The 16,441-nt window shown below is 39.1% G+C and overlaps 1 protein-coding gene across 1 annotated transcript; it reads left to right on the top strand.

Annotated features, from left to right (window-relative positions):
* The first annotated feature begins 11,789 nt into the window (after window positions 1-11,789).
* Window positions 11,790-15,808, top strand: cldn7b (claudin 7b). The gene is made up of 4 exons (XM_034113796.1): window positions 11,790-12,277; window positions 14,318-14,482; window positions 14,570-14,654; window positions 14,867-15,808. Exons 1-4 carry the CDS (start codon window positions 12,055-12,057, stop codon window positions 15,015-15,017), a joined length of 624 nt encoding a protein of 207 aa, XP_033969687.1. The 5' UTR covers window positions 11,790-12,054; the 3' UTR covers window positions 15,018-15,808.
* The last annotated feature ends 633 nt before the right edge of the window (window positions 15,809-16,441 follow it).

Here is a 16,441-nt window from a genome sequence, read left to right as displayed (position 1 = left end):
TTGTCTACATACTTGAGCATAGCCAATTTAAATTAACCTTAGCGATGCATAAAGTTCCTACCTACATAATAAAATATCTCTCTAAGTTACAAGGATGACCTTATTTTATCAACCTCAAACAGAAGCCTTTTGTTCTCCAGTATTATCCCACTTAACGCTTAACACTTGTCTATTTCGTTTTAACCTTTATATATACAGTCTATGGTTTTAAGTTAACTTGGAGGATACGATTAGCATCGTTAGCACCGATGTAGCTACCACTCGCTTACACGCTAACCCAAGCCTTAACATTCATTACGTAGCTGATTAAAATCATAAACACATAAATAAAGTACTCGAATTTCACTTACCGCAAAACGGCATTCATGCACCGTCTGTTTTAACCGCAGAGCGAGTCACAATAGTCCGATATATAAGCATGAAGAACAAACAAACACGGCCGGGGTCAAGTTGTGTTCCCTGGATGAACTGGGCAGGCAGAGTCCCTGTAGCTTCACGGACGGAGCAGCTAGCAGAGAGACAAGAAGCTAACAGCAGCAGTCACTTGACAGAGCTGTCACTCAATGTGACCACGCCCTAATTTATGCAAAAACGTTAAGACCTAATATAAATAAAAGGGTCATGTTAGAAAACAATTCACTCACAGATCCATAATCATGAAGGTGGAATCTAACTATATCTATAATAATATTTATTGGATCCATGGGTAGAAACATGTTTTTTTAGGCTGTAAAATTGGGCATTTTAACATGGGGGTCTATGGAAATTGCTCCTTTCTGCAGTCAGCGTCAGCGTCAGTCATTGTCTTAAATGATATGATGAATTGGAAATGGGGGACCCTGATGTAAACAAGACGAAAGTCTTTCTCTGGTCTGCATCCCCTTAACAATTGTATGTTTTGAGCTGTACTGTACTGTACCCAATATACAAGCTGTTAATAAACTTTTCAATCAATCAATCAATCAAGCGCCTATCGGCCAATATATGAACTGCAGTTTGTGGCACTTCCGTATTGGCGTCCCGGCTCTTCCCCAGAGTTTGCCGCTTGGGGCTTACGAGAGGCAGAGCACGCCCCTGCCTCACTTGTCATCGCTCCCGTAGCGGAGCTCGGCAAATTTGCTGATTTTGACTATAAAAAGCGATTAGAATCATACATAAATCACACTTACAACACAGATCAGTGGAGACATTTTATTATTATTACTATTTCGTTTTTCTTTAGTTGTTTTTCCGTTACATTGGAGTATGACAGGTGAGGCTCTGCCTCCCCTGCCTCCACGTCGCTGAAAATTACCTATATCAGGATTTGCCCCAGTTTGTGACTCTTACAACCTCAGATCTAGTGCCTGGATACGGTTCCAGGTACCTACTGTACGGACTGAGGCTGGAAAAAGGAGTCTTTCTTATTATGGTCCTTGGTCTTGGAATGACCTTCAATCACGCCTTAAACTGAGGGCACTTGTCTCTATATCATGTTTTAAATTGAAGTTGTCTGAAGTCCTCACCACCAGCTGCTCTTGCAGTAACAAGTAGTGTACTTTTTTTTTATTGTCCTAATGTGCACAATGTAGTGACTGCTTTTTCGTCTTTTGTTTTCTTTGTTATGTTCTCTGTATTTTATATGTTTGTGTTATGTGTTATGTGTAACGTTGCTGCCTTCTTGGCCAGGTCAGCATTGAAAATGAGATTTTATCTCAATGTTTTTATCTGGTTAAATAAAGGTTAAATAAAAAAAAAAAAATTTAAATAGAACATGTTGGCCAAGTAATAGGCTACTCAACAGTAAAACTATAAGTAATTCCATAAAGCTGATACTACACAACAAAACCTTTCACTCATCTATATATTCGTGCGTCACGTTTAATCCGGAAATACAAAAACCCTCAGCTGGAGATGAGCATCAAAGGAGAGGAACATGTTCAAAGCACATCACTGAACTAACAATCTTTTGTCGAGTTTATCAGGCAACTTATGAGAAATGCTATTTACCAACCCAACCACCAAACCTTAATTACAGTAACTGGCACCTACACTTCATACACTTGAAGTAAAATGTGTGCAAACTGTCAGAAATTAGCATAGCATTAGCCATACAACAAGCTGTCACGCAGCTAATAAAACATGCAATTTGTAAACATGAGCATTCAGTATTGTAGCAGAGAAAGCGGTCTTACCTTAAACCAGGTGTTTGTCCTTTGCATTCTTCTGTGCAGAAAAACCACCCGTCATTCATCCCATAAAAGCGCCCACATTGAAGTAACTTGCTGGATAGCTATATTTTTACTTTATATTCCTTCTTCTGGGTCACCGTCAATTCCAGGGCTAAATTAATGAAGCTAGTAGCAGCTCAAAACCGTGTTTCTGTGCAAGGTGTTTTACTAACAGCAACTCTCGGGCAGTTGTCCTCAAAACGTGTGCTCTCACCACTGTTCTCAGCCGTGGGCTTTTATCGTATCTTTTTGTTTATTAAAGTGCTTATTTCTAACAAAACGTTTCTCAGTGTAGACTCTTTCCACAAACGTGGGTGGGTTTGATTAGCCCGCCGTTATCTGTTTACAAGAAACAACTACGTGTCAGTGCGCCCCTAGTGGCGGAGAAAGGTAAAACACGTATAGGCCTACTCGTAAAAAAAACTCATATAACATGTATTTACTTATTTTGGTTTCATAAAATATAGTTTTTGTGTAAAGGGAGGTCTAAACATAATAAGGGCCTTTTATCAGGCTTTGGCAAAATATGGTTTGGTCCCTAACACATGGTGGGTTCTAGTAGGCTAAGGATACTTGATAGGCCACTGCAAAAACAGCTCTTCCTTAGCCAAGCAAATTTGCCTCACCCCATTGGCAGATTTAAGCAAAATATTCTTGAATCAAGTCAGATTTTCCTGTATCAAGCAAAGAAATCTGCCAATGGGGTGAGACAAATTTGCTTGGCTAGAATTCTTAAAACTACAAAAAGTAAGATATATTTTCTCAAAGTAAGAATACTTTTCATAAGCAAAACATTCTTAACAAGATTATTTGACTTTTTACACGGAAAAATGTAAGGAATGTCAGTAAGAGAAACTATAAGGAACCCTCTCATGAGTCATGACTGAAAAATGTGCGATAAATGTGTGTGTGCGGGATAACCAAAATATTCAAATAAACTTTAATTCTACTTTAATTGCAAGACGGTCAGAGAACAAACACAGCTGTGAGTGCACCTCAAAAGATGTCCGATCATGTCAGTGCCACGTTGGTGGATTATCCACGAGGAGAAACTCCATCCCTTTGAACTGATTGAACAACAATTGATACGTGGAAGTGGCACAAAGTGATGACTGGAGTGGAAATGGCTTGGAGATGGGTATTAGAAAAAAAGTACTGGAGAAATGTCCAAATTGTGCCACCTGAACACTGTTAGGGAACATCCTGTGCCACAAATCACCATTTCTGATGCTCTCCTAGTCATTAAGTGTCATGGTGGATGATGAACTGGCATATTGGATAGTATTAAAGCTCCCATGTCATGCTTTTCCGGTTATTACCCGTCCCCTTGTGTGTTATGAAGGTTTTTATGCATGTAAACGGTGTGCAGAGTCAAAACCCTCAAAGTACACCCTGTAGCGAGTAAAACTCTAACACAGAAAATACCTCCCCAAAACGCCTCGTTGGAGATACGTCACTGCCCATTTGATTCTTCAGGGTACCGCCTGATGTCATGCGGTACCCGGAACGAAATGGACCAATCCCGAAGAGCTATGGCCACACCAGCAGCGGCGTGTTCCTCCTCCAGAGGTTCGAAGAACCGGCATTTCACAGACGAAAGCTTCCAAAACATTGCCCAGTTTGAGGCCGGATATGCACAGCTTGTTTGGACCATTTGGAGCAGGGGAAGATCTGGGTATACAACCTGTAAGTTTGCATTGTTATTTGTGTATTTATCAAACAAGACTGTTTAAATGTGTAAACTGTGTTGGACTGCTAAGCCATTGACACAGTGCTAACTGTGCTAACTAAGTTGCTAGAGTTTCCATATATCAACTCTAATATCAGCAGATGGCCTTGCATACATGTATCTCATAGCAGGAGAATGTCTGCATTCACACACAAAATACCTATTGACAGTATACTCCGGGTGATTTGCCGTGCGGTCAGTCGCGAAACGTAATTACATTATAGCTGGCGTAGCGTGTATGCAACCGATCTAACACACGGAGCTAGAGCTAGTTTTGGTCGGAAAAACATTTTTGTGATGCTACGTTGCTAGCGTTTAAATATATCAACTACAATGTCAGCAGATGGCCTTACATGTTTGTCATGGCAGGAGAATGTCTGCAGTCACACACACGGAATACTCATACAGTATACTCCGGGTGATTTACCGTACATTGTGACAGTACATATACTGCATGTAGCTAACGAGGCTAGCTGTATGCTAGCGCAAAACAATGTATTCATGCAAGTTACATTGTATGGTAGCAGAATACCCGTATACGATTGCAATTATAAACACGTTATTGCTAGCCTAATATGAACCACTAGCTTTTGTTCATAGTAGTTTTATTACACTGCATTATAGTTGCCTTTCCTCCAAGCTAACGTTCATATCGTGTTAGCTACCAAGGTAAACAAAGCTAGGTTAGCATATTAGCAGGCAAGCTGTTCATTACACAACTACTACTAACGAATCTAAAACAACTAAGTTTCTCTAATATTTTGTGATTTGCATTTGATTTCGTCCAGCCAGATCCTGGCGGACAATCCATGACGGGGATGGGACTTCTACTACTACTGAGGCCTCGTGCTAAAAGGCACCGCACCGACTGTGCGCAGGCAAGATGCGAGGAGGAATGGATGATATACCGTGTGTATATATGTATATTTATGTTCATTTTGTACATTTCTAAAAATAAAGTTTAATGGAAATACTTAGTAGGCCTATCCTTTCTTCCCTGAATTCATATATAGCAAACCATGATTTGATTTCTCATCAAACAGTAGTAGTTTATAACGGGTAAAAATAACTTACTCTTTGTTATGAGCGGCTCGTAGGCCACAACGGAAAGACAAGGAGACATACACGAGTTTACAAAACCACGGCACATTTATTGTGGTAAATGCAGAGATAGGTGGTTGAGAGGATCGCAGAGTTAGTCTTCCTGCAGCCGCTTTGGAGAGAGACTGGGGCCGTCGTGTGACTCCGGGCAGCTGGGCTTAATAGCACCTCGGCTCCGGAGGTGTCCGTGATCGTGCTGATTAGCCTCTTCAGCTCCACCCCATCGTAAGACAAAGGCCCTGGGGCCGTCACACTCTTCTATAACAACAGTTAAAAATATATATGTATATAAAATATACGGCTGTACCGACGCCATGATAAGACTGATGTTACGCTGAGAGCAGCCGGGAAAAGCACTGTTAGACATGGGCGCAGCCTCTCTGGTGGTTGACTAATCAGAACGAGTGGCCGAGCTGACCAATCGGAGCACACTAGGCTCACAGGGAGGGGGGGGCAAGAGCTCCAACGAGTCGTTTAGTGGAGAAAGTGAATACTGCTGAATACACATGCTTGACAGAGATGCTGTATGCGAAACCAATGTGAGTTTGGAAAATTGCACAGTATAAATCTATTTTAGTATACCTCAACAATGTAATTATGATCAGTGGAAATGGCCATGACATGGGCCCTTTAATACCACACAGTGATATAGTTAGATTTGGGAGAAGGCAACAGAGACACCATCAGAAGGACGAGGTCTTCCCAGAGTGTCTTTCTCTGTGTACATTTCTTTACCGCACACATTGAAATTATGAGTAGGTGACAGATTTTTGAGTCTGCAATCTTGTCTTGGTCCAACAGGCTTGAGCTGAACAACTCAATGGCCTCTCTGCAGACACACACTTCCCTGTTGCATGGACAGTGCAGCGCTCCACACATTTCAACCTCCAGTTAAATGTAACTACAGTGTATTGCCTTAACACATATCCATAATCCGTTATCTCATCCCTCACAGTAGTCTCTGGTATGTTGGCCAAGTGATCAAAAAGCTCCACATGGTAAACTGTCGACATGGAGGTAATTTTTAGCAGCTCTCAAGTTTAAAGCGGCCGCCTTCTAAGCTCTTTCAGTCATGGTGGACGGAAAAATCTGTCCGGGTGGGGGGTATAGTATAGCCGACCATCTTGGAGTTGGGCGGCCACCATGGGCTCCATAGGTGACTGGCATGCCATAGACCGGCGTTCAAAATCCATGGAAAATGTGCTTTAAAGTGGGGTTTTGCTGGAATATAAGATATCTGTCCAGTCTGGATGGAGGGGGCGGAAGTTATTTCCAAGTACAAAACATTTACTTACATTTACAAAAGTTCATTGCTTCCTCAGTTTAAAAAAAAAATTGGAATGTTATTTGTCTGTATACACTGAATAATTGAAGGCAGAGTAGATCTTATTATAATTTATGGAGCCCCTTTAGTAAGTGCCGAAAAAGCAAAGAGATGCATTAGAACAAAACATTTAAGAAAAAGGAATAAAGGATAAGATATAGATCAGAACAATTACAAAACAATAATTAACTGCCCAAAAACGAAAGAGGACCAATATTTTACCCATAACATAACATGTATTAGGGACAACGTGACAATGTAAAAGGGTTCCTCGTAGTGACTGACATACACTAATTATCACCCAAATGTGTGGCCCTGTTCTGCTTTACTGAGCTTAGTTTGGTAGAGAACAAAAACAGAGCTAAAAGAGACAGGATTTTTGAATTGTATTGGTGGTCAGGTGATCAGAACCACAACTCTAATGAGAAACTAACTACTCTACAACTGCTGGATTTTTAAATGAACTACTTCTATGATTTAAGCAAAGTCATATAAATCCCTGATGATAAATAAGTCATCTGTAAGAAGTTTATTCCACGTTAAGCATGACAAGGTCACAATGACAAGGTCAAATTGAATCTCTTGTGCTTTGCAACACATACATGCGCTTATATGAAAAATTGGCAAGACGTGTGAAATTGTTGACATACCTAGACAATATACGCTGTTTTTCTGGTCTGAGATTACCACACTAACATCTCTCTGATCTACCAAAGACTAATTTATCTTCTCAAAAGGACCAAGATTATTTAATGGAAACATATCAGGCGGATGAATTGCAGCAATTACTTGTAGTTCACAGCCCAGCAGTCAATTAGACATGACAATCCGGCAGTGATAACCGTGGTAAATGGATGATGGCTCATGACCCACAGACTGGGATAATTAAGATACAAGTCATACTCTATAGAGGCTGAAGTTGAGCAGCATTTGATCGGGCAGATTATTGTGCGCTCTGGGATGTCACTGACTTTGACAACGAGTTCCCCGTTGAGACGTGACCTCGGCCAGGGTCAGACAGCCCTCTTCAGCCTCTGATCCTCCTGTGCTGTACTGGGACATCTTAAATCTCATGGAGGCATGACTTGTGCATTCATAGCAGATTATTCTCAGTAAACCCACACAGAGAGGAGCCGTCTGCGCTCAGACTGAATGGAGCATTATATTTCTTAATGCGGCAAATAAGGATTAAGGCATTAAACCAAATATAGTTCTCACGATAGCTGGAGGAAGCAATTATCCTCAGCATGCGCATGTTTCCTTTATAGGCACCCACATGCTAAATTTGAACAAACGTGGGAATATGACAACCTTGGAGGTTTAATGTGCATTCGTTGGATTTAATGATGTTCTTCAAAGCACTGAATGTTTTCTCACTAAACAAAATCAACCGCTGTTATATTGCTATATATGTCAATAAAACCGCATCGGATTGATGGAAAACAATTATGAAACGATTAAGAAGTCACCAGAAGTGCATTTGTTGAAGATAACACAAAGTTATATCTCGTAATCAATAATGCTTCAAAAGATAAAAATATCAATAAATAACAGGCAGTTGAGATAATGACCAAAAGCCATTTGGTTTTTAATCATACATTTTAATGGCTAAAAGAAACCAAAGAAACACATGTTCACATGAAAATGTTTTAATAAACCATTAATTTGATGATGTAATTATAAAATAAAGAGAGAAATGGAAAGAGGATTGATAAAATAGATGGAGTAATAATTATATTTGACCGGCATGAATGTTATCTTCTTTGTACCTATTTTAATATTATTTAATGTAATTCCAATTCCTTTTATATCTTACTTTATGTAATGACCTCTTGTGTTTTGTATTACTGCTTTTGTATGGGTTTATGTAAACGTTTAAAAAAATAAGCTGTTCTTTTTGTTGAGTTTGCAACTTGTGAATGTTAAACATTACATGTTACTTGTTAGACGCTTTTATCCAAAGCGACTTACATACTCAATACTGTGGGCAATCCCCACAGGAGCAATTTGGGGTGAAGTGTCTTGCCCAGGGACACAACGACATGCTGACTGCAGTGGGGTTTGAACCAAGGCTCTATCCACTGCGCCACACGCCTCCCTTAAACATAAACTCGATTTAAAAATGGTATGGTATATTTTACTTTATTTAAATATCTACAGTAAACATGTATGCTTTAACAACCAATGCTGATACCCAGTTCATATTTTATACTGAAAAACACGTTAATAAACACACATTTGGAGTTCAGAATTAATAAATATTTCAGATTTTCAGATAAGTTTCCCTTGAACATGGTCGCCTCGTTCTCTCTGACAGAATGAGTCATCATATGTTGCTTTAGTTAGAGCAGCTGAGTAAGAGCTAAAATGGCTGTGTGTTTATGTATTTTATATTCACAGTAACCACCAGATGGCGGCAATATATTTGAGATTTATTTCGTTTCACCTCTCCTCATGTGACCTTTTTCTCCTTCAGTGTGCTCCCAGGAATCCTGGTACAACATCAGGGTAAAAGGATTACATTGAGTCATTACACTAACATCAACACACAAGTGTCAGGAGGCGAGGTTAAATCCTAATTGGACGACATCTAATCAGAGAAAAAATGATGACTCATAAATATCAAAGGGTGAAGATTACCAGGTAACTTCAGACAAATTAACCTTGATCTCGTTAGCTTTGGGGCAAAAACGTTTTAATTATAAAATTAAATGATATGACATTGCCCCCAGATGATCCAACCAAAAACAAACTAATTAGATATGTGTCATTGACTTGTGATTTACCTTACGTCGATTTAATTTGTTGACACACCCTTTAAGGCAGTGTAAACACACGTAAGTGATTATATTTAGTGTCATCTGTTTTTTTATTTTGAAACGAGTCATCTGACGGGTCAATAAACTTGTGACAGGTCAAAAATATTTACGTCTTACTTCCTGTGTCTTTATGATGACTTAGATAGTGACTGTGGGTATCAATCTAAGAATTCTCTATGTTGCGCAAGTATCATAGATGTTATGAGGAAATTCATTGGAAGTGTGAGAGAAATTCCCATGCTTGTGCTTGTATAGGCTTGCTTGGGCATGGGATAGGTCTTTTTTCGGTGGCTTCTATTATGTTTTTTGCATTTAACAGCAGTTGCTAAATAAAACCTGTTTAGCTGGTGAAGTAACTCAATCAATTACTGGTGTGACTTTGAAGCCGCTGCCAGGCCAAAGCTACACAAAATAAAATAAGGTGAAAGAAGAAAAACTGAATTTTAAAAGCATGGTTCAGTCAGTTTAACAATTATTAAAACATTTCACCATTACACACATTTATATATCAAAGATTTATTTCAAAATGTGAAGTTTGAAGCCAAAACCAGACTTACTGGGTGTACAAGTTTGTATCTCTTCGAGGATAAATACTGATAAATCCCGGGATTTCCTCTCATGTCGTCATAGTAAACTGGTGAGAGCTGGTTCTCCTTTAGTGCTCCTTAAAAATACAACTCACAGATCTCCACCTTTTAATAGTGTGTCAGAGGAATGTGTTTACCAGGGCTGTAGCTAAGGATTGTTTTTTATTATTACAATCTGTTGGTTAAAGTCAGAGGTCAGTGTGGGCTTTATAATGGTCATCTCTTCAGTAGGTGGCTTTGCAAATGCAATTTAAAACAGGGAATTTAAACAATAAAAAGACAGTTATAGATAATAAAGGCGGTCAGAAGTGGGAGTAAAATCATGGTGTTGAGTATTAAATACTGAAATGTTGATTACAGACTCTTTGTCTCTTATATTTCCTTTTGTCAGGGAACGTTTCAGTCATACATTCTTTATTCAAATACTGAGTCAGTAGTATCAGTGATCATCCAAACCAGACTCTGCACAACATACAAACCATGACTCATACTCTGTTTACAAGAAATGGTGACCAGAGACACTTTCTAAGAAGTCTATAACGCATTTTAAACGTACTTGTAATGATTTTATAATCTGGTTATGTCACTGAATATAAGTATTATTATAGTTAGAATCACTCAAACATATTCATAATGCCTGATTACAATAATCATAACACAATATAAAGCCTTCATAATGACTTATAAGGTCAAGTATCATACAGCTTTATAATTGCTGGTCAGACATTATGTTAGATAAATTGTAGTTTACGTTACTTAAAACCAACAATTACGAATGACAGAAACTGAAAAATCTACTTGTCATGAATTAGATCTCCCTATACTTCAGATTAGTTAATGGATAATGCAATATTTCAGGATTATGATATACAATGGTAATTATGTTTTAATAGTGTTCTTGCAAAAAATGGTCAGTGTGTGACCAACAATTATGAAGTATTATGGTACTCGACCTTACAAGTCATTATAAAATGCTTTATATTGTGTTATGATAATTGAGAAGTATTTATGAGTGCCTAAAACTATAACTATACAGTGTTATAAGCAGATAAGTCATTATTAGAATGATTATAGAAAGTTTTACCAATAGTTTCATTGAAAGTGTACAGTACCTCTGATGTAAGGCAATATGATATCATAACAACAAAGGGCAATACTCACAACTGTTTATGATGTGTCAGAGCCCGCGAGCCACACCTACTGCCGTTAGTTGATTTTCTTGGTTTCAAAATGCACCTCCTCCATGTCAGAGTGGAGTACAAGTCAACTCTGCTGAACTGGAGAATAAAGCATACACCTCTTTCAGAGAAGGGCCATGTATTTGTCCTATAACTCATGCCAGTTGCACACATATATGAAACCTAAAAAATACTTATTTGAATGAAAGAATGTTAAATTATCCTATGTAATGCAATTCCTGCTGGTAGTCAGGCCTGTAAATGAAGGGGTGAAATGCCTTGTGTTGACATTACTATTATCAATTAGTATTACGATTTTTTAAAAGGAACTCATGTTGAGCCTTAATTGTAAAGCCACAAATGCTATGCATACATACAAAATGCATGGCTCTTTCCTCTATGCTTTTTACACAATTCAATATTCAACAATGTTGCAAAATTCCGTACTAGTTTTGAAACTTCCTGTTTTAATTAATTATCTCATGGTTAGACTAGACATTGTATGACTTACATTATTAAGTGTAGACGTTGTTGTGGTACTATCCCTATCAAACAATATGGCATTACATAATATAGGTTGGTTTATAATAAAATGTACTTTTTTTTAATAAATTCTGTATCGTCCATCATATTTATAAGAAACTAATACAAACCAAATCATTAACCGAATTATTAATTGTATACATTTTCCTTGTTTGAGTCAGCGTAGGGGGTCTGTGTCAGGAAACCCTTACATCATGATACTCCAGGTGTTTGCTTCTACGGCTGATGAGTCGAAACTACGTGCGCGTTCCCGCCCACCTGCTACAGAAACCGCCTAAAAAAGCTCGCTCCCGCTACTCCCTCCCCATTCAAGGTGCGGCAGAGGAACAGGTGCGTGAAGAATCTCAGAGACACTTTATAAATTGAAAAACCACCGTTGTTTAAACATTTTCAGAAAGCGAAGGAATACTTCAATAGAGTAACAAGAGGACTTAACTTTATTAGTAACACAGCAAACTTAGCTAAACGTCGACAGTTAGTGAGGCGAGGGGGATTTGTACCTTCACAGCAGGTGGACGTCGTCTGTGTTGTTTCCGCCGTCAAGTCGAAGAAGAAGTAGGAAAATGGCCAACAAAGGTCTGCAGATTTTGGGATTCGCCCTGGCCCTTATTGGCTTAATTGGACTGATAATTGGCACAATTTTGCCCCAGTGGAAGATGTCCTCTTATGCTGGGGACAACATCATCACGGCGATAGCCATGTACGAAGGACTGTGGATGTCCTGCGCGTTTCAGAGCACGGGCCAGATCCAGTGCAAGGTCTACGACTCTATCTTACAGCTCAACGGTAAGTCACCCAGCTAATGGCTTCTAGCTCTGTGTCGTTTAAGTAAAACCTTTATTTTGGTGACTAAAGTGTTTTATTTATTTAAGTTATTGCAACTAATTGTTCTGACCGTTTCCTACACCAAAACCTGCGTGTAACATGAAATTATGTAAAGGACGTGCATGCACCTGTTGGAATATACTCCAATAACTATTTTTTAGTACGCCATTTTCTACTTACTACTTCTTTGCTTCTTGGCTGTTAAAGATTCCTGTCTTGGTCTAACCGGTTCTGTCACTTATTAACTCGACTTTTATTACACAGCCAGAATGCATTAGTTTTGTTTTTTAAACGTACTATTAGGCCTCCCATGGTTCAGTGCCAGAGATTTATTGCAAAAGAAAACGTAATAATTATTGCATTTGTTCCCACTTGACAGGATGTGTGCAGTCCTTTTACACTTCGGCAATGATTACCCCGTGGCCATTGTCCATTGTAGCGACCCCTCCTCCTATGACTTGCATTTCACAGCATAGCATCAGGTTAAACAACACCTGTCCTGTATAAACCACTGTTTAGTCAACATGCCTGAATACCAGCCCCACAAACGGTTGCATTGTCTTTGGCCTACAGGCCTTCGAATTAACACAACAAAATCCTTCTTTGCTACGTTTTGGACCAAGAACAAATATGACTTTTTATTTGTTACATATCATAACTTCTGCAGGAGTTTTAATCAAATGCAGCATTTGGTTTTATTTGTTTTAGTTTAATTGATTACAAAAGTCCCTGCTTCCGGGCGAAAGTATGTGGCAGTATGGAGGATGGTTCAGGGAAATGATTTAATAAATAACTAGTCATTAACTTGTGTAGTCATGTAAGCCATTATCAAAAGAGGACAATTGTTACTTTCCCTTTTTTCTTCTTCCTTCCTAAAGTCAAATATCACAAGTTCCTGTACAGAATCTGTCTGTATGGCTCTTACATGGTATATTTTGAAGAAGTGGCTAAATGGGTCAACTGTGGCTGGCATGACATTTAGGTTTTTTTTCTTTCATTCCACTGATGGACAGGTTGTCCTCAGGGCCCAAACAGCCTGACTGTTGCAGGAAATGTTCTGCAAGGGTTGTTTAACGGCCCCTCCCTGTGAGGTGATCTTAGCTCAACACATTACTGAAACGCACTTGCATCTCTAACTAACTTGTTGAAACGCCAGTTAGATAGTTGATTCACAAACTTCACTATCCTCTTCAAATAGTGTGAGTTTTTCCTTCTCTTGGGCCTATCCAAACATTTGATACAAATATTGGCAGCACAATGGTCTTATCGCCTCTTCAAACATGAACACAAACCAACTTTGATAAACCTTGTGTGATTAAAGCTGTGGTTAGATATGGAGCAAGTGATCAAATAAAACATAATTATTCAGAAATGCATACTCAAAATAACCAACTCAAATTTGTTTAGGAACAATAACAAAAGTGTGGCAACAAGATTGCTTTAGTTGACGCCATATAAGACATTCTTCAGATTCTAGAAAGGGTCCGTTTCTTCTCGGATAGTAAGCTGAAGCTACAAAAAGCTCCACCTGCTGAATAGCAGTCTGTGAGCACCTGAAATTGGGGAGTGTCTTCCTTATAATGAAACCTGAAACCTAGTTAAACCTGTTTCTGCCCTGCATGCATACACACCCACTCCCCCGGCCCCCCCTCTAGTTTCTTGGGCTTCCGGTTAGAGCCAGTTTCTGTGGTTCGTTGTTACAGGGAGCGGCAATGACACACGGGAGACAGAAGTGGCTCTGTTGTTCCTGCATGGTGTTTGTCTACACTTCTTTTTTTTTATCCCCCAAATGGCAGACAAAAAACGCATAAAAGCAACAATGCAAACACAAGTTTAGGCTTGGAACAACAGTGTTATCATGACAAATGACTGTAGAAATGACATCAAATGAAAATGACCGTTTTTTCTCCTTTGCCACCACACCCATGTGTGTACACCTATACACAATAAGTGTTAGTCACAATAACTGAAGGATTAACCCTATCCTGCCCTCTCTTCCAGGTGCCCTCCAGGCAACCCGTGCCCTCATGATCGTGTCCATCATCGTAACGGTGGCCGGCCTGGGCATCGCCTGCATGGGAATGAAGTGCACCAACTGCGGAGGAGATGATAAAACACGCAAGTCAAGGATCGCCATGGCTGGTGGCATCGTCATCCTGATTGGATGTAAGACGCCTTCTGATCTTGCTTTTGTTAACCTGTCCATTGACTCTTTACAGTTGTACTGATGTTTTTCCTTTACTTTCCCCTCAGCTTTGAGTGGCATTGTCGCCTGCTCTTGGTACGCTCACGACATCATCCAAGCCTTCTACAACCCTTTCACCCCCGTCAATACCAAGTGAGTTCATCAAGACGTAAACTGCAGAATAAAAACATGTTTGGTTTGTTATTTCAGATACCGGCTTTAAGCTCTGCCTCATCTATGACCAGATATTTGTATGCATCCACACACTCCTCTTATTGTTGATAAATGTGTTGAGCATGTTTGTTTTTAATTAGTTTAAGCTCCGGCTACCTTTTTTCTCATGACTGTAACTTGTCTCTCTGAAGGTATGAGTTTGGCTCTGCTATCTTCATCGCCTGGGCTGGAGCGTTCCTGGCTATAATTGGAGGCGGCATGCTGGCAGCATCTTGCCCAAGAGAAAAATCTACACCCAAATATCCCATCTCTAGACCCCCCAGCAGCAAGGAGTACGTTTGAAGAGGACAGACCCCGGTTTAGATGCTGAAGGGACACTTTGACATTCTCGCCAGTGAGATATCAGAGATTTTAGGAAGTGATCAGTTTTTTTTTTTTTATTTTATTTTATATTTTGAGTTTCTTCAGGACCCGGAGATGTTACTGTAATATTTTAACGCATTAAAAGTTTTAAATGATGGCTGTTTACTTCTTAAAGAGCCTATAGGCATTGCCCGGTCTGGAAGTGCTTACTGGTTGTATGTTATGTAGTATACTATCCACTGAGTCGACACCTGTAAAGCCCTAAGTTAGATTTAAGGTGGAACATCCAAGAATGTACAATTTGGTGTGTAGAAATATATGTTGCATGCTACGATGTACAGTGTGTTTTGAATGCACTGAAAGTGGCAATGGTAAACTCTTACACCTTATCACTCCAGTTGTAGTTATCTGGCACAGAAAACATTTTGCTGCCATTATTTCCATGTATTTGTGCCTTATTTATAACAAAACCACAATCATTCAGTAACACGAAGGCCATTTTAGTTTTAATCAACTGCCAGAGGGATATTGTAACTATATACATTACAGTATACTGATCCTTTTTAACGCCTTGCCAATGTTGATATTGAATTCCCGATGTTGTGAGCAAACTATTTTTTGACCTAATGTGTGAATGGGCTTGACTTATTGCTACTATTATTTTAAGTCACAAAAACTGTTCACTGATCAAATTCAGTTTGTTTTTTTAAATGTTTTTAATTGTGATTTGCAAAGTTTGTGTTGTACATAAAATAAAAGTGGAAAATATACAGATGGCTTGATGACATTTATTTATACAAATTAAAAATGTGCATGCTTAAAACAAGTTTTTTAAAGGGCCTTGAATTTTGGGGAAATAGTGTATTTATAATCCTGTAACAAAACAAACACAGGAAGTCAAAGGGGAGCTATTTAAACAAGTTCCCGTATGCTGACCTCACTTCACTTTAATGAATACCGGTACTCAGACTTTCCTGTATGAAATGAAAAGGTCTTGAATTCAAACATTACATTACTGACTACAGCTAAAAGGGTTCTCCAATTTATAATAACTGCATTTAAAAGAAGGAAGTGAGTTTGAGCATTGCATGGAACAATTAGAGGCTCTGCACTAACCAACTGAAAAAGTACAATAATACAGTTCACATAAGCTCTGTCCTTGAAGTCATATTAAACAGTGTGCATGCTGTGAAACAGAATCGCACAGTTGGCATATCGAAATGTTTTTAAGAAATGTCTCTGGTTGCAGATGATTTAGCTACTGAGGTGTGAAACTGAACTAATCCGAGCCACACGGCAGGCCATCTTCCTGCACAGCTTCATCAGGCCTGCACAGGGAGAGCTGCTTTGGTTATATTGCCACCTGGTGGTTTGTACAGGTAACTGCTTTAAATTAGACTATA

The sequence above is a fragment of the Trematomus bernacchii genome, unplaced genomic scaffold (assembly GCF_902827165.1).
Source record: "Trematomus bernacchii unplaced genomic scaffold, fTreBer1.1, whole genome shotgun sequence".
NCBI classification, from domain to species: Eukaryota; Metazoa; Chordata; class Actinopteri; order Perciformes; family Nototheniidae; genus Trematomus; species Trematomus bernacchii.
This window is presented reverse-complemented; position numbering and strand designations above follow the sequence as displayed.